Source organism: Mobula hypostoma, chromosome 1 (assembly GCF_963921235.1).
Source record: "Mobula hypostoma chromosome 1, sMobHyp1.1, whole genome shotgun sequence".
NCBI lineage: Eukaryota > Metazoa > Chordata > Chondrichthyes > Myliobatiformes > Myliobatidae > Mobula > Mobula hypostoma.
This window is the reverse complement of record NC_086097.1, coordinates 78,981,016-79,008,698: the sequence shown is the minus strand read 5'-3', so window position 1 is coordinate 79,008,698 and position 27,683 is coordinate 78,981,016. Positions and strand designations below refer to the sequence as shown.

The 27,683-nt window shown below is 38.7% G+C and overlaps 1 protein-coding gene across 3 annotated transcripts in view; it reads left to right on the top strand.

Annotated features, from left to right (window-relative positions):
• zfyve26 (zinc finger, FYVE domain containing 26) overlaps window positions 1–27,683 on the top strand; it is a 112,235-nt gene that overhangs the window by 70,681 nt on the left and 13,871 nt on the right. Inside the window, exons 27-35 of one of the 3 annotated variants that reach the window (XM_063051249.1) lie at window positions 393–491; window positions 2,118–2,281; window positions 15,013–15,149; window positions 16,115–16,143; window positions 16,256–16,362; window positions 18,929–19,149; window positions 22,852–22,999; window positions 25,660–25,869; window positions 27,359–27,577. In XM_063051249.1, coding sequence (XP_062907319.1) covers window positions 393–491; window positions 2,118–2,281; window positions 15,013–15,149; window positions 16,115–16,143; window positions 16,256–16,362; window positions 18,929–19,149; window positions 22,852–22,999; window positions 25,660–25,869; window positions 27,359–27,577 — 1,334 coding nt within the window. Of the gene's footprint in view, window positions 1–392; window positions 492–2,117; window positions 2,282–15,012; window positions 15,150–16,114; window positions 16,144–16,222; window positions 16,363–18,928; window positions 19,150–22,851; window positions 23,000–25,659; window positions 25,870–27,358; window positions 27,578–27,683 lie in introns of all 3 variants that reach the window. The other 2 variants (XM_063051240.1, XM_063051233.1) reach the window with 2 other exon arrangements.

Below are 27,683 nucleotides of genomic sequence, written 5' to 3'. Positions count from 1 at the left end.
TGACGGAAATTTGGAGAAACAGTGACAGGGTAGTTTTAATTTCGCAGGATGTCCTGAAAGCTAATGTTTGATTTCATGCAAGTGAGTTTGACTTATTGGAAAGTTTATGGGGGGCTTTATTCAGTTCTTTGTCTTTTCTACGAATTATCTGGCATCAGGTGAAAAGTGATTTGACCTGTTATTATCTTGCTATTAGTAAAGCCTACCTAATAGTCATGTTTAAGAATTAATCAGTATTCTTGGACTTATGATGTACTTTTGTGTTTAATAACCCCATGAAAGCTGAAGTGAAATTGCTTTGTTTTGTTTATAACTTATGAAATGTTGACCTCTTGAATATTGTATTTAACACATGGCTTTAGCCATTATGATGTTTTATTTCTTCTTCCTAGATTCTGTAATTAATCTGCAAGATTTGCTCACTCAGAGCGCAGGGCCAGAGAGCGTCGCCATATTGCCAAGTATTGAGCAAACAGCAAGTTTGCCTTCTGGTGAGGGCAATGTCATAAAATTGTAGATTTTGCTGTACTGGTCCTTGTTTTGTTACTTGGTCAATGAAGGTATCTGTAGCAGTGCTTGTTTAAAGCAATTCAGAATTCACTCCTTCATCCTCAGATCTGAGGAGAGAGAAACAGAGTTAATTGTTTCAGATTGAAAGTTCATCGATTTGAAATATTAACTGTTTCTGGCCCCAGAGTTGCCCGCTAGCCAAAAGGTCAGTGAAGTATTTTATCAGAATTACTTCAGTTAGATGAAGTTCAAAGGTTAATTTATTATTAAAGTATACAACTCTGAAATTCTTCAGGTAGCTATGAAACCAAGGAAGAAAAGAAAAGAAAGCTAGCATGATTATCAACCCCAAAATCCCTCCTCTCTGCCCAAAAAACGAAACACTAAAAAGGACACATCAACCCCAAATTCCTCCTCCTGCACAAAAAAAACGAACAAAATGGAACAGGCACATTGACCCCCATATCTCTTCCTCCACCCCCCCCCCCACCCCCGGTACAAAAAAACTATAAGGATCAAGTGAAAAACACAAAGACTGAAAGAAGTCTATAGTCCAAGTCCACATCCAAAACGCAGAAAACCTGGGAAACATTCTCTGGGCACAGTGAGATGCTCTCCCCTCTCCAGTAGTGTAGCAGAGCGATCCTCAGCAATCAAAAGGCAGGCAGGCAGCCAGCGCTCACCCTCCACAGTTACTTTGCTTCAATCTCCCTCGTCGCTTTAATTGGTGAAATGAAGTCAAATGTCTCGCGCCTCTTCCCGCAGAGTGGCTGCCATGAGGTTCGAGCATGCTGCCTGTTCGGAGACTGCAGAGAACTGAAACACCCAAACGATCTCCAAACTTCTGCATTCGCTTATTTAAAAAAAACTTCAAAAAATTTAAAAGTTTTTAAAATTGTTGTATTTCTGTGTGCTTGCTTATGTTTTAGTCTTTTAAGTATTTTAAAATTTAACAGGTCCTGAATGATTTTGGAAGTTTGAGTGTCAAAAGATATGTGAAATATTGCTATGTATACGGTCGCAGTGTTTCATTTTCTTACAGTTATTTTTGAAGACTTTGCAACTCAAAAATAACAACTTCCCCAACAACCTAAAAAAGACACCCTCTGTAAGGCTGTAATGAAATTCGGGTATGATTGCTGACTATTAGCACTATGTATGTAAATTGTAATAACTTTGAAAGAACTACAATTTAATATTAAGTACTTATTTCTGTTCTGGTTCAAAATTGGTCATGTTTCTGAGCCATGACAATAAAGGCAAACATCACAGTAAAATCATGATGGCTTACCTTGTGTGAGTCATTGTGTTTGAGCTGACATATAGCTAGGTTATAGAATGCTTAGTATTCATGGCAATCCAGAACTCCATAGCATCTGAGATAGAGAACACAAAGGAGTTTCCCATGGGTGAAATAAAAGTGATCTAATTTTCTGCATTCTCACAGTTTCTTTGTTTTATTTTAAATGCAGAAACAGAATCAATAAATAGATTAGAACCAAGAATTTGTACTGTTAGATAACAGTTTAACAAAGATTTTATTCTCAAGCTTATACTATTCACAGGATATTAATTATCTATGTTCTCTGTTGTATTTCATGTTGCAGTTAATCCCCATCTTAATGCACCATCAACCCCTCAGGAAACTATCCAAAGGTCTAAATCAATTTGTGAATTTGTTCCTCCGGATAGCCTACCTGCTAAAGAAGACTGGGTACCTGACAGCAAGGCAATGTATTGCTTAGTCTGTTGTAAAGAAAGGTTTACCATGGTAAGGAAACATACATAAAGTTTGCCATATTTTTCAGTCCTTTTACTTGACTTGGAAAGGACCAGAAAATGTCAAAGTAGAATTTCATTTTTTTTTTGCTATGGATTGTGTTGGTTTCCAGTAGCTTTGCAGTAATAAACTTGGGAAACAAAAGAATTTTGCTCTTCCATAGAAGGAATTGCTGTCATATCCCAGGAAATTAATAAATATGTTAACCATCTATAATTTAAATTGTAAGCGTTTTTTTATCTAATAGGCTTGCGGGCCCATGCTGTTGGAACCTGAGCTCTAACATTTGATTTGACGAAGTTCAGAGTATATTTTATTATCAAAGTACATATATGTCACCATCTACAGCCTAGAGATTCAGTTTCTTTTGGCATACTCAACAAGTTTATAGAATAGTAACTATAACGGGATGAATTAAAGATCAGAATGAACATGAAATAATGAGACTCTAAAGCTTCATTGGTTGTGGGAACATTTCAATGAAGGAGCAAGTGAAGTTGGGTGTAGTAATCCCCTTTTATTCAAGAGTCTGAAGGTTCCGCGGTAGTAACTGTTCTTGAATCTGGTGGTCTGAGTCCTGAGGCTCCTGTACCTTCTACCTGATGGCAACGGTGAAAAGAGAGCATGACCTAGGTGGTGAGGATCTCTGATGATAGATACTGCTTTTCTATGATAGTGTTTCATGTAGATGTGCTCAATGGCTAGGAGGGCCTTACCTGTGATGGTGGCCCAATCCACCACCTTTTGTGGGACTTTCTGTTTAAAGGCAAGGTGTTTCCATATCAGCCCATGCAGCCAGTCAGTATACTCTCACTGCACATTTATAGAAGCTTGTCAAGGTTTTTGATGTCATGCCAAATCCCTGCAGTCTCCTAAGGAAGTAGAGGTGCTGCCATGCTTTCTTCACAATTGCACTTGCTTGCTGGGTTCAGGATAGTTCTCTAAAAACAGTAACACCCAGGAATTTAAAGTTGCCAACCCTCGCCACCTCTGAGCCTCCAGTGAGGACTGGCTCATGGGCCTCTGGTTTCCTTCTCCGGAAATCTATAATCAGTTTCTTGGTCTTGCTGACATTAAGTAGGAGACTGCTGTTACGAAACCACTCAGACAGATTTTCGATCCCCCTTCTGTATGCTGATTCATCACCACCTTTTATTTGTCCCCCTACAGTGATGTCATCAGCAAACTTGAATGTGGCATTGGAGCTATGCTTAGCCAAACAGTCATAAGTGTAAAGCGAGTAGAGCAGGGGCTAAGCACACAGCCCTATAGTGCACCTGTGCTGATAGAAATCGTGGGGGAGATTTTGTTGCCAATCCAAACTGACTGGGGTCTACAAGAAAGGAAAACCAGAATCCAATTGTACAAGGATGGTTTGGAGCTTATTGATTAGTTTTGAGGAGATGATGGTATTGAATGCTGAGTGATGAAGAACATCCTGATGTATATGTATCTTTGGAGGCCAGATGCTCCAGGATTGAGTAAAGAGCCAAAGGGATGGCACCTGCTGTGGACCTGTTACTCCGGTAGGCAAATTGGAGTGGATCCAAGTCGCCTCTCAGGCAGGAGCTGATGTGTTTCATCACCAACTTCTCAAAACACTTCATCACTGTGGATGTCAGTGCATCTGGGCAATAGTCATTGAGGCAGCTCACCTCACTCTTCTTGGACACCAGTATAATTGAAGCCTGCTTGAAGCAGTTGGGTACCACTCACTGCTGAAGCAAAAGGTTAAAGATCTCAGTGAACACACCAGCCAGTTGGTCAGCACAGGATTTAAGTACATGGGCATGTACCCCGTCTGGATTCACCCTCCTGAAGGCAGCCTGCACATCAGCTTCGGAGACCGAGATCAGAGGATCGTCAAGGGATGTGTGGGTTTGTGATTGTTTCTGCATGTTTTGATGGTCAAAGTGAACATAGAAGGCATTGAGCTCATTTGAAGGTGAAACACTGCGGTATCCTATGTGGCTTTGTTTAACTTTGTGGGATGTGGTAGCATTGAAGACCTGCCATTCCTGTCAAGCATCCCTCATTGATTCAGGCTTGGTCCAGAATTTCCACTTGCGATGACTTTCCGGAGATCATTCCTGTACCTCCTGCAGCTTTCTTGGTTTCCAGACTTGATCTGGCTCTCAGCAGGTTTTGGATCTCGTGGTTTATCGGGGGCTTCAGATTGGGGAAGACTCTGAAAGAATTCATGGGACATACTCTTCAACGGCTGTTTTACTGAAGTCCATTACAACCGTGGTGTATTCATTCAGATCTCTAGATGAGTGCTTGAGCATGGCCTAGTCCAACGACTCAAAGCAATCCGTTATTGCTCCTCTGCCTCGTGCGATCATCTCTTCGTTGTCCTAATCTCTGGACCCTTGCTTTTTAAGCTCTGCCTGTATGCAGGTAAGAGGAGGACAGCCAAGTGATCTGATTTAACAAAAAGCAGTCTCAGTAAGGAACAGTAGGAATTCCTTTTTCTTAGTATGGCAATGGCCTAGTATGTTGGGACCTATGGTGCTTCAGGTTATGTCCTGGTGATAATTGGGCAATGTTTTCTTCAAACAGGCCTGGTTGAAGTCTCCGACTATAATTTGAAATGCGTTGGGACGGGCTCTTTCTTGTTTGGAGACAGCATCGTGCTGTGTCTCCAAACCTTTTCAGCATGATGCTGTCTCCAAACATTTTCATCTGGCTGGAATTGTGAATCATTCATTTTGTTCTCGTGATGGGAAACCAACAAATCTCAGCACTTGTTTGCCCAAACATTATTACTGGGAGTTGTGGTCAAAGCTTTGTCGTAGTTTTCTGTCTTTGTACAATGACACCATCGTGCTTGAGGTTTTGTGTTATTCTAAACTTAGTTCATCCTTTTCTTAAAACAAAAATATGACCTGGGCAACCTGTGTCCAAAACCCAGTGTCTAAATTTATAAAATAACAGAGTGGAATATAAATATACCAGAATAATGTTATGAGTGCCCAAGGGCATCCAAAAGGGAAAAGAAATTGTACAGTCTAATTATTTGAATCGTATTTCCTTCTGCAGCCCACAGGTTTTGCTTCTAGATTATATATTTGTTTATAGAATGATCCTGTTTCAAAAGCCTTTTCCACTGAGACAGATTAAATAACAATTTAGCAAAATCAGCTGAACAATGCTCTAAAAATAATAGTGGCTGGCCCTGATTGACTGAGGGACTGTGAAATATAATAACTTTTAATTTAGGGCCTAGTGCTTCTGACATTGATGGAAATTTGCACAACATCTTTTAAGGTAGTTCTTTGAATGACTCATATATTAATATATTGAGATCAAGCAGCTAATAGCAACTTATTTCTTTGATTATTCTTTCACCTGAAGTTTCAAGCAGGAATATGCACTTCATTAGGTACTCCTGTATGTTAATGCAAATATTTAATCAATCAATCTTGTGGTACCACCTTAGTGCATAAAAGCATGCAGACATAGTCAGGAGGTTTAGTTGTTGTTCAGACTAAACAACAGAATGGGGAAGAAATATGATCTAAGTGACTTTGATCATGGAATGATAGTTGGTACCAGACATGGTGGTTTGAACATCTTAGAAACTACTAATCTCTTGGGATTTTCACACACTACAGTCTCTAGAGTTTAGAGAATGGTGTGAAAAACCAGAAATATCCAGTGAGTGGCAGTTCTGTGGACGAAAAGGCCTTTTGATGAGAGAGAGGTTAGAGGAGAATGGCCAGACTGGTTCAAGCTGATAGAAGGCGACAATAACGCTAATAACCATGTGTTACAACAGTGGTGTGCAGAAGAGCATCTCTGAATGCACAACATGTCAAAACCTTGAAGTGGATGGCCTACAGCAGCAGAAGACCACACCGGGTTCCACTCCTGTGCCTAATAAAGTGGCCACTAAATGTCTGTTTGATTTAAGTCCTTCAGAGGATGGACTCTGTTGAGAGGGGAAGTCTTTAACTTCAGGCAACATGTTTTTAACTAGTTCTATATTATGGTGAAGATGCAAGACTGCACTACCATTGTTTTTTATTGTTTTTATGCCTTATGGCTGTTTAAAGTCAACGCTGGCATTTATTGCCTGTCATGAGTTGCCCTTGAGAAGGTAGTGTTGATCTGCTGTAAAATTGCAGTGGAAGGTACTCTTATGTTCTTGTTAGACAGGGATTTCTAGCCCTCCTGGGGCCCACGCACAGTAGTGGATTATGCATTTCTGGTCACTGCACTACTGAAAGGATGTGATTGTGCTAGAGAGAGTGCAGAGGAGATTCACCAAGATTTTGCCTGATCTGGAGTACTTCAGTTACGGAGACTGGATAAGTTGGGTTTGTTTTTGCCAGGAATGACAGAGTCTGAGGTATGTACAATTATGAGAGGCTTTAGTATTAGGAACTTTTTCCCATGTTAGGGATAAAAGAAACGAGAGCATAGGTTTAAGGCGAGAAGTTGTTTTAAAGGGTATATGAGGGGTAAGTTTTGTTATACAGGAAGTGGTTGATACCTGGAATGTGCTGGCAGAGAAGATGGTATATCAGATAATATTATGTTTAAGAGGTATTTAGGAATGGACAAGGCAGAGAAGGATACAGACCTAATTTGGGCAAAAGGTCAGCATGGATCTGGTGGCTGATTTCACCCATTTCAGTGCGGTTCGATTGGACCCGTTTCTGTTGTTCTGAAATCTGAATGACCTATACTGTTGCCTTCAGTTCAGTGGTCAGATTTAAGGAAAAGATAACTGCTAGTTTCTCTATTTTTCTTTGTGAATTTAATCAGATTTTGTATTACTGTGGGACACTGTTTAGGGTCTTCTGTTTGTACTGTGGAGCTGGTTATGGCTCAGTCCACATCCTGTCCCTTAGTGTTAAGATACGTGTCAGCAGCTCCAGCTGGTATCTGTGCTATTCTCCTCCCCTCAGCAATTAGAATATATTCCATCTGAACCTGTTAATTCATCCTTTTTTTAAGTATACATAGCTTTCCTTGGCATCTCGACTTTATCATTTTGTCCCCTGAGCAGCATCTCAGCCACTCTCCAATTATAGTGTGCCAAATGACCTTCCATGGTAAAATGCAAAATACTCATTTAATACCTCTGACATACAGGATCAGCTTCTCAGCTGTTCATTAGTACCACCCATCCTTTGTAGTTGCATGCTTAAAGGTGGCTATCCTCCTCTTCCGCCTTTACCCAGATTTCCCTTTTCATGTGACCGCTGAACTTCCCGTGCTGAGCCAGTGTCATCTTTATTTAATGTATATTTTGCCTACCATGCTCAATAGATTTTTACCAACAGATGATTGCCAACTAAATTTCTAGCCTTTGGCTCAGAATGCCTATTTTTACCTCCAGTGTCACTCAGCGGGCACACTTCCTCAGCTAACTGGCTGCTGCAGTCCTTTTTGTTACATCAAGAATTGACCATTTCGGAATTGTTTTTGTCAACCTACCTTGTTTTATTTGTCCAAAATTCTACAAACCCTTCAAAATCCATATTTCACTCCTGTGCCAACAAGGTACTTTGCTTCCTGGTCAAACTTTCATCATTATCATGTTCATTGTGTGCCTTGTCATATGACATGGGCAATCATGGTCTTGGCCATGATTGTTCTTGGCAAATTTTTTTAACAGAAGTGGTTGCCATTGCCTTCTTCTGGGCAGTGTCTTTGCAAGAAGTCTGGCACCAGCCATTATCTTTTCTTTTCTTTTTAAATCTTTTTATTAATTATTATTGAAAACCAACAACAGAGAAAAATACATCAAAATAATCAAGACAACATATCCATATGTAGAATAAGAGTTAAACTATCAACCAGGCTGAACAGTATTTCAATAATAATCAAAAAACAAAGTGTTAAAGCTTTTTTTAATGTGGAAAAAGGAAAGAAAGAAAAAAAGAACCCCTACTAACTAAAACAGCGAAAACCCCTAATAACTAAAAAAAAAAAGGGGGAAAAACCCATTTGGAGCACAAACCTGGAGCTATGCGCCATATAAGCTTCCATTTAAAAAAAAGACATAAAAACCGCCAACCAAATCCATATACCCAAGCATCAGAAAAGGACCATCTTTATTAACTCAAGTCAAATGATAATAACGGGCAAAAGAACCCCACCTTTTCTCGAAGTCAGATCTAGGATCAAAAGTTCGACTTCTAATCTTTTCCAAACTATGACATAACATCACCTGAGAGAACCATTGTATCAAAGTGGGAGCAGAGGCATCTTTCCATTTTAATAAAATAGCCCTTCTGGCCAATAAAGTGACAAGTGCAATTACGTATTGGTCATATATAGAAATACCGTGAATATGTTGAGGAATTATACCAAACAAAACCGTCAATTTATTAGGTTGTAAATTGATTTTTAAAGCTTCAGAAATTGTAGAAAAAGTAGATTTCCAAAATTGTTTCAATACAGAACACGACCAAAACATATGTGTCAATGTAGCTACCTCAGTTTAGCATCTATCACACTGACTATTTATATTAGGAGATACTTTAGACAATCTCTCCTTTGTCAAATAGTAACGATGTACAATTTTAAATTGAATTAGAGAATGACTGGCACAAATCGAAGAAGAGTTAACCAGCTTCAAAATTCGCAACCAATCCTCTGTTATCAAGGTCATATTAAGCTCTCTTTCCCAATCTTGCTTAATCTTAAGTAAAGGATAGTTATCCTGTTGTAATAGTAAATTATAAATTTTCCCAATAAAACCTTTCACGAAAGGGTTCATTTTTAAAATAATGTCTAACAGGTCAGAATCTTATATATATGGAAAATTACTTAAATATTCTTGTAAGAAATGTCTGACCTGAAGATATTGCAAAAAATGTGAATATGAGAGAGAGTATTTAGTTACTAATTTCTCAAAGGACATCAATCGACCTTCTTGAAACAAGCCCATAAAGGAAAAAATTCCTTTATTCCTCCAAAGAGAAAACGTAGGACCACTAAGTGAAGGTTTAAATAAATAGTTTCGATAAATTAAACTAAAAAGGTTAAATCTTTTAAGATTAAAAAAACTTACGAAACTGGTACCAGATTCGTAATGATTGATTAATCATAGGATTTATATTTAGAATAGAAATTTTGGCTAATTGTACAGGTAAAGGAGCTCCCAATAATGAAGTTAAATGAAATTGTTTCACAATTTTCAATTCCAAATCAACCCAAGATGGTCGTTCCTTTTTATCCGTTCAATATAACCAAGAACACGCATAACGTATATTAACCGCCCAATAATACATTCTTAAATTAGGCAAAGTAAGACCTCCATCCTTTTTTAATTTTTGTAAATGACATTTTCCAATTCTTGGTCTTTTATTATTCCAAACAAAAGATGAAATAATAGAGTCAACTTGATCAAAAAACTTCTTAGAAAAATAGGAATGTTTTGAAATACATATAAAAATTTTGGTAAAATCATTATTTTAACTGCATGAATTCGACCTACTAATGAAAGTGTAAGTGGATTCCATCTAGAAAAAAATTGCTTCATAAAATCCACTAAGGGAACTAAATTAGCTCTATAAAGGTCTCCATAATTTTTAGTGATGATAATACCTAAATATTTAAAAGAATCCGTAACTTTTAGAGGAATGTCATCATATATAGAAGCAGAATCATTTAAAGAAAATAATTCACTTTTGTGCAGGTTTAATTTATATCCTGAAAACAATCCAAATTCATTTAATAATTTCAATAAGCTAGGAATAGATTCTTCAGGATTCGAAACATAAACCAAAAGATCATCCACATAAAGGGAGATCTTATGAATAATCCCATTTATAGAAATTCCTTGAATATATTTAGCTTCACGAAGTGCAATAGCCAAGGGTTCCAACATCAAGTTAAATAACAGAGGACTTAATGGACATCCTTCTCTCGTACCCTGGGAAAGTTGGGAAAAGGGGGATCTACAGTTATTAGTGATAACAATGGCAATAGGGCTTTTATATATCAATCTAATCCATTTATTAAAATTAGTACCAAAGCTAAATTTCTCTAAAACTTTAAATAGATATTTCCATTCAACTCTATCAAATGCCTTTTCAGCATCTAGAGAAACAACACATTGGGGAGTCTTAGAGAGGGATAAGTATATAATATTTAACAATCTCCGAATGTTAGAAAAAGAATAACGGCCTTTTATAAAACCCGCTTGATCCTGAGAAATAATTTTAGCTAGTATATTCTCCGTCCGATTAGCCATTATTTTTGAAAGAATCTTGGCATCCACATTTTATGATGAAATAGGTCTTTATGAAGCACAATCAGTAGGGTCTTTATCTTCCTTAAGAATTAAAGAAATAGAAGCTTCATAAAACGTGGAAGGTAACTCTCCTAACAGAAAAGAATCTTTAAGCATTTCCAACATATAAGGAGTAAGCAAATGTTCAATTTTTTAATAAAATCCTACAATAAAACCATCTAATCCAGGAGCTTTACCAGATTGCATTGAAAGTATAGCTTTCTGAATTTCTCTTTCAGTAAAAGAAGCATCAAGGATTTGCTGATCTTCAACAGATATTCTAGGAAAATCAATCTTTTGTAAAAAGGCATACATATTAGAAGGGTCAGATGGAAACTGAGATTTATAGAGTTCACTGTAATAGTCTTGAAAAATTTTATTACTATCTTCATAATTACAAGCTAAACTACCATCTCCCTTACGAATTTTTAAAATTTGTCTTTTAGCTCTAACTGCTTTAAGTTGAGATACTAATAGCTTCTTACTTTTATCTCCAAACATATAAAATTGATTTTTTAATTTGAGCAAATTTCTTTCAATGGGGTAAGTTAATAGTAAATTATATTGTGATTGAAGTTCAACCCTTTGTTTAAATAAATCAACATTAGGAGAAACTGCACAAGTATTATCCAGATCTTTAATTAGTTTGGAAATTCTATCTATCTCTGTTTTTGTCTGTTTATTGAGTTTAGCCAAATAAGATATTATCTGACCTCGCAAATATGCTTTGAGTGTATCCCATATAATCAATTTCGAGACATCTCCCGTATTATTAAAAAGAAAGAAATCTTTTATCTGTATCTCTATAAATTTAACAAAGTCCGAACTTTGTAATAAATTTTCTGGAAAGCGCCGAGGCAAGTTTACATTACCAACATCATTTAACTCAAAAGTTAAGCTTAAAGACGCATGGTCCGAGACTGCAATAGCATCATATTCACATTTATAGACTTCGGACAAAAATCGGAAATCAGCTATAAAATAATCAATTCTCAAATATTTATTATGAACATGTGAATAAAAAGAATAATCTCTATCATTAGGATGTAAATTTCTCCAGATTTCTATCAAACCATAGTCAATTAAAAAGGAATTAATGTGTTGCCGAACGACTCGGAAGCTGCTGATTGGTTGAACTTTTGTCAATCAAAGGGTTTAAACAACAGCTGAAGTCACCTCCCATCAGCAGCGTATATTCATTTAAGTCTGGTAATATACCAAATACATTTTTAAAAAAAGAAGTATCATCTACATTAGGTCCGTATAGATTAACCAGGACAATTTTTCTATTACAAATTGTTCCTTTAATAATTAAAAATTTACCATTATTATCTGAGACAATGTCTTCTTGAATAAATAAAATATTAGATTTAATAAAAATAGATACTCCCTTTGTTTTATTTTGACAAGTAGCATGGTATTGAAGGCCCTTCCATGTTTTAAAAAATCTATTTTGATCGTCCATTCTGATATGCATTTCTTGAGCAAAAATTATATCGGGCTGGAATCGATTAATAACTTTAAAAGTCTTCCTTCGCTTAATAGGGTGATTCCAGCTAAGTACATTCCAACTAATAACGTTTATCTGTTTAAGTACTATTGGATATTATTCTTAAACAGGACAATACATGCATACCATCGCGGGCTAATCAAAGATGGCGGTGATGAATATAACCAAATAGAAAATGCGTATGCTCCGGACCTCCAAAATGGGAAAAAATACAGAAAGTATGTGTGAAAAAAAAAATCCCACAATAAACCCCGAAATACAAAAATACCCCCAAACCTCCCACCATCACCAAAGAAGGAAATCCGGCAAAAGAGAGAAAAAGCCAGAATCCCCAAGAAAAGAAACATAAGAACGGAATTCTGCGTGCCGCTCAATTTAAATAATGATTAAAAGTTTTTTCTCCCAATTCCCCCTCCCCCTTACAAAGAAAATACGTAACCTTAAGATAAGAAAGCCCAGCAAAGAAAAGAAAATGTTTATACTTAATCATTGAAATTAAGCTAAGGGAATGCGAAGACAGTCTCCAAAGACGCCAAAACAATACTATTAACCCAAGCAGTTTAATCTCTAAAGAGAGAAAAGCAACGCCATTATTCTTTAACTTACTACCTTATTTAACAAAAGAATTAAAGCTAATTATCTATTACTAAACACTCCATAATATAAAAAAAGTCTATATAAACTGTAAGCAAACTATCACTTAATTAATTAAGAAAAATAGAAACATAATCAAACCAGTTCACAATTTATCCGCTGTATTAATTCACTCCGTATACTAAACAGTCTTCAAAAAAACGTCATTCTTTAGTCAAACCGAGAAGATCACCTCTTCTTCAAGTAATGCATCGATCAAAAGATATCTTCAGCATATCGAAATCTTCAAAACCTGTTTTCTTTCAGAAAATTATTCAGAGACTCTAATATCCTTCATACATCAGCTGATTCCACAATAGAATTGACAAAATCTGATGCCGCTTGGGGATCCAAGAAGACACGAGGGGTAGAATCTTTAGGAAATAACTTTAGTCTCGCTGGATATCTCAAGGATGGAAAAAGTCTTTTTTCGTGAGCGTTCTTCATGACCAATATGAATTTGATTCGTTGTTCCATAACTTCCAGTGGATAATCTTCATAAAAACGGATCTCAGAACCGTTAAATTTAAAAACTAACTGTTTTCCTGCACGTTTTATAATTTGGTCTTTAACTTTAAAGCGAAGAAAGTTGACTAAAATTGGTCGAGCTTTATCTGACGAAGTGAAAATTCTGTGAGCTCTTTCAATATCGTGAGGCTGAGGTAGAATATCCGGGAACAGAGATTGAAACAGATTGGCAAGATAATCCAATAAATTCCCATTTTCGGAGCCTTCCTGAAGACCCACAATACGAATGTTATTCCGACGAGACTTTGCCTCTAAATCGACAATTTTGCGTTGAGCCTGTTCCAATCGGGTTGAAATATCCACAATCTGACGTTTCGATTCTTTAAACTCACTATTCAAGGAAAGAGTATTTTCCTCAATAGTCTGTAAACTCTGTCAGGATGACTTCAACTCAGAAGTGTTATTGTCCATTTTGTTATCAAGACCCATCAACGCACGTTCCAAACGCTCAACCCAGACAGGCATATCTTCTGATTTTTCTTTTGAAGTTTTTCCCTTTCCATTGCTGGGTTCAAAAAGCTGTTTTCCACTTCTTAAAGGATACGACATAATGACCACTATTTCCCTCCAAGATCCAAAAAATAAAAGTTGAATAATTCAAGGTTTGGACCTGGGAAAAGGAGGAATTAAAGGCAGCCACAAAATTTATGTGTTACTCCATTGAGCTACAGGTGGAAGTCCCCAGCCATTATCAATAATGTTCAGAGATTGCCTGGCGTCAGTGGTCGGATAACCAGGATCTGTTATATATACCAGTTGCTCATATGACCGTCCACCACCTGCTCTCACAGCTTCATGTGACTCTGATTGGGGTGGGGGGGGACTAACCAGATGTTAGATCTTGCGCAATGTTGATCTGTAGGCTATCGGAGGAAAGGAACGCCTTGCGCCTCTGTTGATAAAGACGTATCTCCACCCTGCCACCCAAGGTCAAACATTACCTCAGTTTAAAATCCTTGTCCTTGTCTTCAAGTCCTTCTCCAGCCATATAGTGATTTGAGATGGCCACATTCTGGATTTGGCTTCTCAACCATCCAAGGCAGGAGCAGGATTGAACACTGTTCACTTGCATGGATGAATATTGTTCCAATAACCCAGAACTCAATAACATTGACGACAAGGCAGCCCACTTGATTAGCACCCAATCCACCATCCAGATATTTTATTCCTTCCACCTCAGGAGCACAGAGACCAAAATGAGTATTGTCTATCTGGAGAACACCAAGTCTGCAACCACTGCTACCAAGAAAAACTAGGGTAGCACATGCATGTGAATTCTGCCATATGCAGACCTCTTCTCCCCCCCCCCCTCCCAAATCACACAATGCCCTGACTTGAAAGTATGTCAGTGGATCTAAGCCTTGGAACTTTTTGCAGTGCTATACCATAAGTGATAGCTTCTCCAGATGGGCAATAATGCTGATCTTGCCCATGATACCAGGTGCTAGAAATTGCACCAGTTAAAGAAAACCATTACACTGACTGGTGTGCAAATGCTCTGATCGAATACTTGTAATTGCTGCTTACAGAAAGGATCATGAGATCTGTAATGTAGAAGATGTAGGTTTTCAGCAAATGCATTTAAAAAAATGTTTTAATATATTTTGAGCAGTGTTGTAAAGCAATACAAAATAATTAATTGTGCTACACTCAGATTTCCAGCATCTGCAGATTTTCTCTTGTTTGTAGTTAATTGTGCTGTAAGATGTAATGAATTTCTATGTGATTTTTATCAATGTGCTAAATCATAAGGTGGCATTATTCCACTTTAACATAAAGCTCTCTTATCTTGACTAGTTCAATCGACGACATCATTGCAGGCGCTGTGGTCGTGTTGTTTGCCAGTCTTGTTCAACAAACAAAATGGTGATTAAGAGCTGCAGGGAGAAGCCAGCACGAGTTTGCGACCAGTGTTACAATTATTACCATACAAAGTAAGCATTAACTCACTGTGGACTTGATTTCATATATGACAACAATACTGCATATTGTGGCAGGGAGATGATGGTGCTTGTTCTGGAAATACTGCATTGCCTACATGTGTGCCTTGTTAGGATCTGCTGAAAATCAGTTTGCTGAAAGAGGTCACAAAACCAGCTTTAGTGAATTAGCATTTCAAAAGATAATGCAGTACTTCTAAAATTACAAAATTAAATTTTATTTTTGATGGTGGTGTTCTGAATCATTTATTGAGCAGTTTCACTCAGGTTGGTGGAGATGACCACTGAAAAGCAAGCTTTGCTTGTTGTGTAAGTTTCTGGAATTGACCCTTCCAGGCTGGTACCATGCATTTTGCTTCATTTGCTCTTGCTTGTCTGGTCAGAAGACTGTTCTCCTTGAAAAATAGTATCCTATAACAGTATCCTATAACACTAAAGAACAACTGCAATTAACACACAGTGCTTCTTAGAGACAGAATGGATGAAAGCTAATATTTACAACAAGTAGAAATTGTGTATGGGGCTTTCGTATCTTTTGTTAAAAATAAGTATTTTCTTTTTTAATAGCTTTTGTGAATTTAGCTTATTTATAGTTAATGAAGACAAGGATTTATAAGTGCTACACCAGAGTAATGTATCAGTTGTTCTTCGTTTGTTGCCGTACTGTTGAAAATCTCCAATTTGAATATGTGTGATGAATTAGTTATTGGATATTGGATGGTGCTCCTGTACACTTAATGTAATTTTTAGAGGTTAATTGTATGTTAGTATGCTTTAGAAGTAAGTGTGTCCTTTTATGCGAATTAGGTCTTATATGCGAAAATTATTGCAATTATGTGTTAACATGTCATTATGTCTTGACAGTCACTTGTTTCATGAGGTTTGAATTTCAGGTATTTTGTTAAGTTCAGGTCTGTGCATTAATTTGTTTTCTTTGTGTCTGGTTTTATTTTCTATAGAGGAATTGAGCGACTAGGTGAAGGAGAAGGTGAGCTACTCTAGAATATATGTGAAAATATTCTTGTTTGTTTTCCTTTTTAAATGATGATGTGTACAACTCTATGTAGCAGATGTCACAAGTTGTGCTGAATCTGGCTCAGAACTTGCTATAGGTGTACAGATGCCAAAGGTGACAGAAACACACTGGAATCTGACTCTGAACGAGGACGAGAATGAAAATGAGCGCAGTGAGTTTTCCTATGAGCAGGTGAGCAAAGGAAACCTGTTGGCTTTCTGTTCTTGTACCTTGACTATTTTTGTATTCAAAGGTTTCAAAGGTACAGTTAATGTCAGAGAAATGTATACAATCTACGTTCTGAAATGCTTCGCAACCATCCATGAAAACGGAGGAGTGCCCCTAAAGAATGAACGACAGTTAAATATTAGAACCCCGACGTTGCCCCCAGCTCCCATCCCTCCTGCATTTAAGTGGCAGCAAGCAACGGTCCCCCTCCCCCCACCAGCAAAGAAAATCATCGGCACCCGCCACTGAGCACTCAAGCATGAGCAAGGCAACAGCAAAGACACAGACTTGCAGTTACCCCAAAGGCTACATTGTTCACCCAGCATTCGACATACCACAGGCTCTCTCTCTCCCAAATAAGGGAGAAAGAGATGTCTTCTATTCATAGCGAGAGGGGAGAAATAACAAACAACTTGCTGGTTTACGATGTTAAAAGTCCGTTGCATCGCTTTTTCCGAGCTCTGTGCCCAAAGATCTCAGGTCTCTGGATACACAGCCTTAGATCTTCCATCTCCCGCAACACACTGGTCTTCAGCTCGTACACCAACCTCCGACATCCCCCCCCCACCCCCCCGTCTCCGGAGCCACGGAATCTTGGTCCTCCGAAGGTGAGCAGAGCTCTTAGGCTGAGCCCCTGGCATGCCGAACAACGGCCAGTTGTGAAACCCTGAGAGTGGGTCCCATTCCTGCAAAGAACTGAAGTCAGTGTGCAAATCCAAGTCAGGGTCTTCAAAAGAACCCTGAAAGGGGAAAATAGAGATATTAAAGATGGAAATAGAGCTATTTCCGAAGATGCAAGCAAAGGAGTTGCCATTAGGCGCCATTAACCCTCCTGAGCTCCGCCGTCTTTTTGCATGATAAGTTAGAATCATGCATAATAAGTTAGAATTTCTGTTTGTTGCACATAGATAGAGTTGCAGCCATAACAAGCTGTAGGTGGCTTCAGAGTAAACAAAATAGCACACCTTTCTCAAAAACTTCTTGCAGACGGTGTAAACAGATATGCATGTATCTGTTTTGCAAAGCACTTCATTTATTGTGGTCAACAGTCTGGCGTGACACAATGTACTTGTAGTGGACATTCACAAAAATGCATGCTATCATTTTTCCAAGGTAGTCAGGTAACTGGTGTTGATCTTTTCTCAATCTCAGCTGTACAAGTGATACATTATAGCTTAAGATTGTTAGAGGCTGTCTCTAACTGGCCCTGTTAATTCCTTCTGGTTTGGCAGTCATTAATGCAGCCAGAAGTCCCAGAAAGGACTTGCATAACCATGGATGTGACATTTGTTTCTCATCCAGCCATGTTATCCCTATTTCCTCTCTCAAGATTCTTGGTTCTCATCTTTTGGAGTGTGGCTACAAAAAGGATTGTTAGTGAGCTCCTTTCACACTGTGCCTCCAAAATTCGAGAGTGGCATGAATCTCAAATCCTGTAATTTAAAAAAAATAGCTTCTTCTGAATTGTACCCAACCAGGCAATTTTTGATATTTCACATGAAATAGAATTCTTCAACTTTCATTCCTGTTAGTTTACTAAGAGACTTTTTCAAGGGAGCGTCTTCCTCCCTTGTGGAAGTCTCTACTGTTATAGTTCCTATTATTAATTACCCAGTTAATTCCTCTAGGGGTCCAACACTGTAAGTATACTTGTAGAAGCTGGCACTGTTTGCATATCGGTTTCTTGCTAGCTCATTAAGTGAATGCATTGCTGCCTTTTTTTGTGGTACCTTTGGGTCATATTTACAAGTATGGAAACAGATGTTTTGAATGCATCATTAGTTCTGTTTCTCTCTTCACAGATTCTACTGACCTATTGAGCAACTCCTGCATTTTCTGTGTTTATTTCAGATAGCCAGTACTCCTGATGTTTGTTTTATTATTTCAGCTTCACCTCCAACACTGTAAAATATTTGGTGCTGCATTGAAATGCCAGCCTAAGTTATGTGCCCAGTTCTTGGAATCTGGTTTATATCTAAAACCATCTGAGTCAAGAATTAAAATATTACCACTGAGTTGGAACATAAATCATGATAGAATTTAATGGATTCTTTTTCTGAGAAAAGAACCAGTTAAGCTCTCTGTGAATTTCCGTATGTTGTAAGATAAAAGCCATTCAAAGGCTCCTTACAATAATGCCAATGGATTAAGTAACATTAAATCCATCCATGTCCCTAGTTCCAAAAATAATTGCTGGTCTTTGCAGATACTGTAGGTACCTCAACAGGGGTTGCAGTTAACGCAGTGCAATTATTCTCAAGATCCAGTGTGGTTCTTGGCTACTGTTGTGATCTTCCTTAAAAAATCCTTGCTTGTAGCTTAGGCTCTCTCTTCTGTCATGGCCTTCAGCAATTTCTTCACAGTGAAGGGAGGCACATAAAATGGAAGAGAAGCAGATCCTGAAGTAATTTCACTACCTGTTGCCTTGTTGCTGTTAAAAAGACTTGGGAAATTTAAGTGGTGAAGACTAGGAGGAAATGTATAGAATGAAAACAATGGAATTGTGGAAAAAGTGCTGTATGTTTTACAGGCTCCCAGTGCTTCTCTGTGTATTGCTATACTGAACTTACACAGCAATAGCATGGTGTGTGGCCATCAGCTGATAGACCATTGCAGCAAACTGTCACAAGCATTAACAAACCCAGAAGTGGACGCTTGCCTCTTAATGGACATCATGAAGCAACTCCTCTTCAGTGCTAAAATGATGTTTGTTAAAGCAGGAAGGAGCCAGGACCTAGCACTTTGTGACAGGTGAGGTGCATTGTCACTATTCTGGTACTGGTTTTTCTCTTAAAAGAATTTTACCTCAGATAAAAATAATGATCTTTTATGTCTGATGTCAGTGATTTATGTTCTCATGTAGCAACCTTGTTTACTTGAAAATAAGCAGATTTTCATAAAATGTGTCTACAAGAAATAGTGCATTCATAATATTATTTGGTCTTAATATTTGCAGTGTTAGCACATTCTATCACCCCTCATAATCTTCTTGGATGGTACACTCAGCGGACACTTTATTAGGTACCTCCTGTACTTCAAAAAAAGTGTGTGTTAGTGGTCTTCTGCTGCTGTATGTAGCCCATCCACTTCATGGATTGACATGTTGTACATTCAGAGATGCTCTTCTGCATACCACTGCTGCAATGTGTATTTTTTTAAAAATTGCTGTCGCTTCCTGTCAGCTTGAACCAGTCATGGCCATTCTTCTCTGACCTCTCTCGTTAACAAGGCGTTTTTGCACAAAGGGGCTGCCACTCACTGGATTTTTTTTTTGTTTGTTTTTCGCACCATTCTCTGTAAACTCTAGAGACTGTTGTGTGTAAAAATCCCAAGAGATCAGCAGTTTCTGAGATACTCAAACTATCCTGTCTGGCACCAACAATCTTTCCATGGTCACTTAGGTCACATTTATACTTTATACTTTATTGTCGCCAAACAATTGATACTAGAACGTACAATCATCACAGCGATATTTGATTCTGCGCTTCCCGCTCCCTGGATTACAAATCAATAGTAAATATTAAAAATTTAAATTACAAATCATAAGTAGAAAATAGAAAAATGGGAAGTAAGGTAGTGCAAAAAAACCGAGAGGCAGGTCCGGATATTTAGAGAGTACAGCCCAGATCCGGGTCAGGATCCGTTCAGCAGTCTTATCACAGTTGGAAAGAAGCTGTTCCCAATTCTGGCCGTACGAGTCTTCAAGCTCCTGAGCCTTCTCCTGGAGGGAAGAGGGACAAAAAGTGTGTTAGCTGGGTACATTTCTTCCCCATTCTCATGTTTGGTCTGAATGGCAACTGAACCTCTTGACCTTGTCTGCGTACTTTTATCCATTGAGTTGCTGCCACATGATTGTGTGATTAATATTTGCATTAATGAGCAGAGGTGCAGATGTACCTAATACAGCTTTTATGCAGACAATGGATGCCAAGATATCCCTTTGGCCAAATCATTCTTAAGTGACACTGAATCTTTTATCTCTTGATTCCCTTCATACCCCAAAATCACAGCACTTTATCTTTATACCTCTGGAAAAGGGAATTCTACTACTTCACCTTTTCTCTGTCTTGATTGTGAGACTTTATGTATTTTAAGACTGTGATCCATGGTTCCTGGTAGTGGTGCACATTCCACCTCAGGCCAATGTCAGGTAGGCACTGAAGGAGCTAAGCAATGTAATCAGCAGGCAAGGAAGTGCACACCCTTGTGCCTTCCCTATCATCGTGGGAGATTTCAACTAGGCCAGCTTGAAGTTTCTGAACAACTACTACCAACATATCACCTGTGGAACCAGAGGAGCCAACGTATTTGATCACTGTTGTACCACCATCAACAACACTTACCTTGTCGTCCCATGCTCACATTTTGGAAATTCTGATCACGTGGCTGTACTGTTCCCAGCAAATAAGTAAAGACTAAAGATTGTAACACCAGTGTCAAGGACCAAGGAGGAATGGTCAAGGGAGGTAGAGGAGCACTTACGGGACTGTTTTGAGTCAGTGGACTAGACAATAATCTTCGAGTCTGAATGAATACACCACAGTTGTCACTGACTTCTTCAAGACCTGTGTGGATGAGTGTGTGCCTTCAAGAACATACCTGACATACCCAAACCAAAAGCCTTTGATGAACCAGGGGAGTCATAGTCTGCTGAGAGCTAGGTCTGTGGCTTTCAAGACCAGTGTTCCAGAACTATATAAGAAATCCAGGTACAACTCAAAGAAAACTATTTTAAGAGTGAAAAGAAAACAATTCTGATACACCTTCTGCTGCAGTCAGACATTCCCACCTGTTTCATAGGGATGATAGTCATACCAGTGCCCAAGAAAGGTGAGCTGCCTCAATGACGATTGTATTTACTGTAATGAAGCACTTTCAGAGGTTGTTCATAGCTAGAATCAACTCCTGTCCCAGCAAGATTTGCCTCTTGCCACTATAGATCTACAGTGATGCAATACTCATTGGCTCTCCCTTTGGCCTTGGATCACCTGGGCAAGAGTCATGATGCAGCTTAGCATTTAACACAATCATACCTTCAGTTCTAATCAACAATCTCCAAAACCTGGGCCTCCGTACCTCCCTCTGCAACTGGATCCTCGATTTCCTCACCAGGAGACCACAGTGTGCAGATCTGAAGTAACATCTCCTCCTCACTGACAGTTAACACTGGCGCACCTTAAGGAAGTGTGCTTAGCCCACTGCCTACTCTCTGTGACTGTGTGGTTAAGCACAACTCAAGCACCATCTATAAATTTGCCGCCGACACAACTATTGATGGCAGAATTTCAACATGTGACAAGAAGGTGTACATGAACAAGATAGATCAGCTGATTCAGTGGTGTCGCAGCAACAATCTTGAACTCGACATCAGTAAGACCAAGGAATTGATTGTGGACTTCAGGAAGGGAAAGTTGAGAGAAGACACACCAGTCCTCATTGACAGGTCAGCAGTGGAAAGTCTGAGCGGTTTCAAGTTCCTGGTGGTCAACATCTCTGAAGAACTATTCTGGGCCCAACATACTGATGCAGTTACAAAGAAGATATGACAGCAGCTGTATTTCATTAGGAATTCGAGGAAAATTGGTATGTCACCAAAGACGCTCATAAATTTCTACAGATGTACAGTGGAGAGCATTCTAACTGGGTATATCGTCCCTGGTATGGAGGTGCCACCCAGCCAGCTCCATCATGGGGACTAGCCTTCCTAGCATTGAGTACACTTTTAAAAGGTGGCATCCATCATTAAGGACCCCATCACTCAGGACATGCCCTTTACTCAATGCTACTATCAAAGGGGAGGTACAGGAGCCTGAAAACGCACATTCAACGTTACGGGAACAGCTTCTTCCTTACCGCCGTCAGATTTCTGAATGGACAATGAACCCATGAACACTATCCCACTTGTTTCCCTCTCTTTTTGCACTACCTATATATTCTTTAATTTATAGTGTTAATTATTATTTATTGCAATGTACTGCTGCTGGAAAACAAGTTGCATGACATATGCCAGTGATATTAAATCTGATTCTGATTCTGACACATGAGATGGGTAAATATCAACTCAGCATTTACTCCTTGAAGCCCTATAAGAAAATGGCACTATTCACATCTTGTTCCTCTGACGAAAGAAAATATGGACTCACTCTGTGTAATCTCCTGTATGATAATCCAGCCAACCCAAGAGTTCATCTGGTCAACATTTGCTCCACTTCCTCTTCAAGTGTATCCCTCTGTGTGTTGATCTATACACAGTTCCTGATGCATTTTCACCAGGTGTCAATACCTGGTGACCCTGAAGTTCTTGAATGACTGCTACTGTATCTGCATGAGTGTGAAGGGTATCTGTGGGTATAATTTACCTCAGAGAAATTTAAATTAAACAAGACCTCTATTGTATTTCTTATAGAATTTCTTTTTCAAGCTTTGTTTCATGGTTTCTGTCACTTCATGCAGTTACATCAGCAAGGTGGATGTAATGAAGATTTTAGTTGCTGCCAACTACCAGGATGTACCTTCCCTTGAACAAATCCTTAAACCAGCAGCCATCACAAGGTTGAGAAATAAGCTTTTAGAAACTGAATACTATGCACTAGCTGTTGAGGTAAGTGAATATTTTTATTTAGATTCATGCAATCAGGGTTGGGATTAGTATCTGGCATAACAGTAATGGTATGGTAATATTGAAATACCAGGGAATTGGCTCTGGATGATGAAATTCTTTCAATATTATTTTAAAGCTGCACATCTGGTCAATGACTTTAGAATTGTAGTGTCCATTATTATTGTAAGGAATGATGGAGGCCAATATGCATATATAGAAGTCTTAAGGAGCAGATCTACGCTATTCAACTTATTAAGTCTGCTCCATTTTACAATCCTGTTTGATTTTTATCTACTGTTCTCTGCCCATTTCTCCCATCTTCTCTCCATAATCATTAACCTGTCTGATCAACCAAGAATGAGCAGTGAGAATTTGGAAACGTAGCTATTTAGTATAATTTGGCTGGTATTTGTTGGAATGATGTTGACCAAATATTAGGGCAGTTTTGATGTCCGAGTTAGCAGAGTTCTAATTGGAAATGGAGCAAGCTGCCAACTAAATCACCGTGTTAATGGCATACTAGGCAATTGCTATTGGGAAAGTGTTAGTCTAGCTTTTGAACTTAGTTTATTAATCTAGATCTTGTCAATGCAGCCTGAACTTGAAAGAGTGCTTTGGTGGCAGAGCAGTTTGTGCTTCTATCTCACAGCTGCTAGGATGCAAGTTTGATTCTGATGTTTGACAGAGTTTGCACGTATTCTCTGTGTGAGCATGCTTTGGTTTTCTCCAAATGTTCTGGATTCCTCCCACATTCTAAAGATGTACTAGTAGGTTAATTGGCTACTGTCAATTACCATTTAGTTCAGCTAAGTGACACACAAAGGAATCACAGTGGAAATTAATGTGCATGTTGGAGGAGATAAATTGAAGGGCTACAGGGGGAAGTAGATGAGGAAAATTGGGTTGATGGGATTACTCTGCTGACGTTCTTGTAGATCCAATGGGTTAATGGCCCTTATGGTTAATAACCAGACCAAGTTCTTAAATCTTCTATTTATAAGATCTCCTGATATTACAAATAACTTGCTCTATTTGCTTTTTGAGATGAATTTCCACAGTAATATCTGGAGAGCCGTTTTAGGCATTGAGGGTATTATTTTAAGCATTTTAATTTTCTATACATTATTTGATTACTTCTGTTGCTTATTTTGTATCGGGTCACAAGGTGAATTGATGTCATAGAAACATAGAAAATAGGTGCAGGAGTAGGCCATTCAGCCCTTCGAGCCTGCACCGCCATTTATTATGATCATGGCTGATCATCCAACTCAGAACCCCGCCCCAGCCTTCCCTCCATACCCCCTGACCCCCGTAGCCACAAGGGCCATATCTAACTCCCTCTTAAATATAGCCAATGAACTGGCCTCAACTGTTTCCTGTGGCAGAGAATTCCACAGATTCACCACTCTCTGTGTGAAGAAGTTTTTCCTCATCTCGGTCCTAAAAGGCTTCCCCTCTATCCTCAGACTGTGGCCCCTCGTTCTGGACTTCCCCAACATCGGGAACAATCTTCCTGCATCTAGCCTGTCCAATCCCTTTAGGATCTTATACGTTTCAATCAGATCCCCCCTCAATCTTCTAAATTCCAACGAGTACAAGCCCAGTTCATCCAGTCTTTCTTCATATGAAAGTCCTGCCATCCCAGGAATCAATCTGGTGAACCTTCTTTGTACTCCCTCTAAGGCAAGGATGTCTTTCCTCAGATTAGGGGACCAAAACTGCACACAATACTCCAGGTGTGGTCTCACCAAGGCCTTGTACAACTGCAGTAGTACCTCCCTGCTCCTGTACTCGAATCCTCTCGCTATAAATGCCAGCATACCATTCGCCTTTTTCACCGCCTGCTGTACCTGCATGCCCACTTTCAATGACTGGTGTATAATGACACCCAGGTCTCGTTGCACCTCCCCTTTTCCTAATCGGCCACCATTCAGATAATAATCTGTTTTCCTATTTTTGCCACCAAAGTGGATAACTTCACATTTATCCACATTAAATTGCATCTGCCATGAATTTGCCCACTCACCCAACCTATCCAAGTCACCCTGCATCCTCTTAGCATCCTCCTCACAGCTAACACTGCCACCCAGCTTTGTGTCATCCGCAAACTTGGAGATGCTGCATTTAATTCCCTCATCCAAGTCATTAATATATATTGTAAACAACTGGGGTCCCAGCACTGTGCCTTGCGGTACCCCACTAGTCACTGCCTGCCATTCTGAAAAGGTCCCGTTTATTCCCACTCTTTGCTTCCTGTCTGCTAACCAATTCTGTATCCACATCAATACCTTACCCCCAATAACGTGTGCTTTAAGTTTGCACACTAATCTCCTGTGTGGGACCTTGGCAAAAGCCTTTTGAAAATCCAAATATAGCACATCCACTGGTTCTCCCCTATCCACTCTACTAGTTACATCCTCAAAAAATTCTATGAGATGCGTCAGACATGATTTTCCTTTCACAAATCCATGCTGACTTTGTCCGATGATTTCACCGCTTTCCAAATGTGCTGTTATCACATCTTTGATAACTGACTCTAGCATTTTCCCCACCACCGACGTTAGGCTAACCGGTCCATAATTCCCCGGTTTCTCTCTCCCTCCTTTTTTAAAAAGTGGAGTTACATTAGCCACCCTCCAATCAATGCTTTTATTTTCCAGGTTTCAACCAAGAGTGGCTTGGATCCAACTGGGGTCTGGCATGCTTGGGGATTAGCCTGCCTCAAAGTAGGGAACCTATCTGGAGCTCGAGAGAAATTTTCTCGCTGCTTAAATCCACCTTTTGATCGAAATCAGCTACATCTCGGCTCTTCACTCCTGCAAGAAATAGTCCAGCACTTGGAGACTTCTGTAAAACCTGCTTTGTCTACGGTAATGAGCTTAAAAATAAAGTAATCCCAGCAGGAATTAAAAAATGCTAACTCTGGTGGTACAAGTTTTGTCACTTTAATTACTCATTTGGTTTTCATAAATACTCTGCACTTCCAGCTATTTGGCATAACAAAAACTAAATTCTGTGTATCTGAATTTTTAAAAACACTCTGAAAATGCTGGCAATACTGAGCAGGTCAGGTAGCATCCATGGAAATAGAAACAAGTAGGTTGAAGCCCTATCTGGCCTTGTACCTTGTAAACACCTCTGCCCCCTCTCCTGTGCGATATCTTCAGCCTTACTAACCTCTTATGGGACAGAGATTGGAATCTCATCACCAAACTTCATTGCTGTAACGGCTTCCCCAGAGAACAGCCCATAAAATGGAGATTCTGAGGCCTTGCTTCCAGACCACCCTGACGGCTCCCTGCATTATGGAACTACTTTTAATTATCTCTGATGAACAGAAGAGTTAGTCTGAAAGGCTTTAAATAATTAAAAACTAAAAAAAATTTGTAAATAAAACAAACAGTAAATATGCTTAAAAGCATAATTAAGTGATGAAAAACTAAAAACAAAATTAATAAAGGGAGAAGAATCACAAGCATATTTAAAGCATGTCAGGGATCCTATTAAAGTTGAATTATATAGGGCACATTATTAAGATTAAGCTATGAGGTTAGATGTCTGAACTTTGTCTTGAAACAGCTGAGTGGATGGAGCTTTGCATTTTTACAACATGCCTTGTACATTAATCCTCTCTGAAAGAGAAACACCTGCATCAAGAAAGTCTGAATGAGATTTTAATGCAGAGGAGCTCTCAGTGAATAAGGATGCACTTGATCATTATAGACACTCGTATTGAGATTCTCCTGAATGTTAGTGAAAACTGATGATATGCAGCTATCATAACACATCGCTTTCAGCCAACACCTGCCATTTAAAGTTACGATTCAGGCTTTACTGAAACTCAGGATTCTTTTACTCTATGAACCAGTGCAGTGGGACATAATTACTTTTGTAACCCCAGATTAAAACATGATCATCTGATTAGAATAAACCTAGAGTGATTTTTAGTATAGATTTAGAAAAAACTTGCAATGTGTCTTGGCAATATTAAATACCTAAATAACTATTTCAAATGGTTCCATTTATTATCAGAGAATGTATTTTGAAATTCTTAGAATTTGCTTGGGTTTATTGACATCCCGTTGTCAATTTGTTCTTTTCCTGTAATATCTAAAAGCTGAATTTAAAAAAAATAGTCACTGTTGGTGCCTTTGGCCTTGGACATCATATATTTAGTGGATTCATTCAGTTTAGGAGCACACCAGTTGTTTTAATTTCTTGTAAAAAGTTGCAAAGCTTTATTTCCTGGGTCAGTAATGTGAATATTTTTGGTGTTTTGTGCATTCTCAATTTACAGCAAATTACCCTGACATTATTTAATAAAGTGTGTTTTGATTATGTTTATTTTTCCATAAACAGCAGGGTGATGACATCCTTGCTTCATTGAGAGAGCTAGAGACTATGCTGAAGGTCAATGGTGCAGCCCCTGAAATTAAAGGAGACGGAACGGTCAAGCAGCAAGTCTTTTACGACGAATGCCTGTTCTACTTACAAAGCTATGGCTCCAACCTGGCCATTATTAGTTTTTATATGAGACACAACTGTACAAGAGAAGCACTGGAGCATCTGCTGAATAAAGTAAGGCATTGTACTTGCTGTCTTTTACAACCTGTCAGTGATAGATTTATCTATTATTGCTGTGACACAGAAGGATGACTAGTAAGGTGGTGTAGTTATGCCTCAT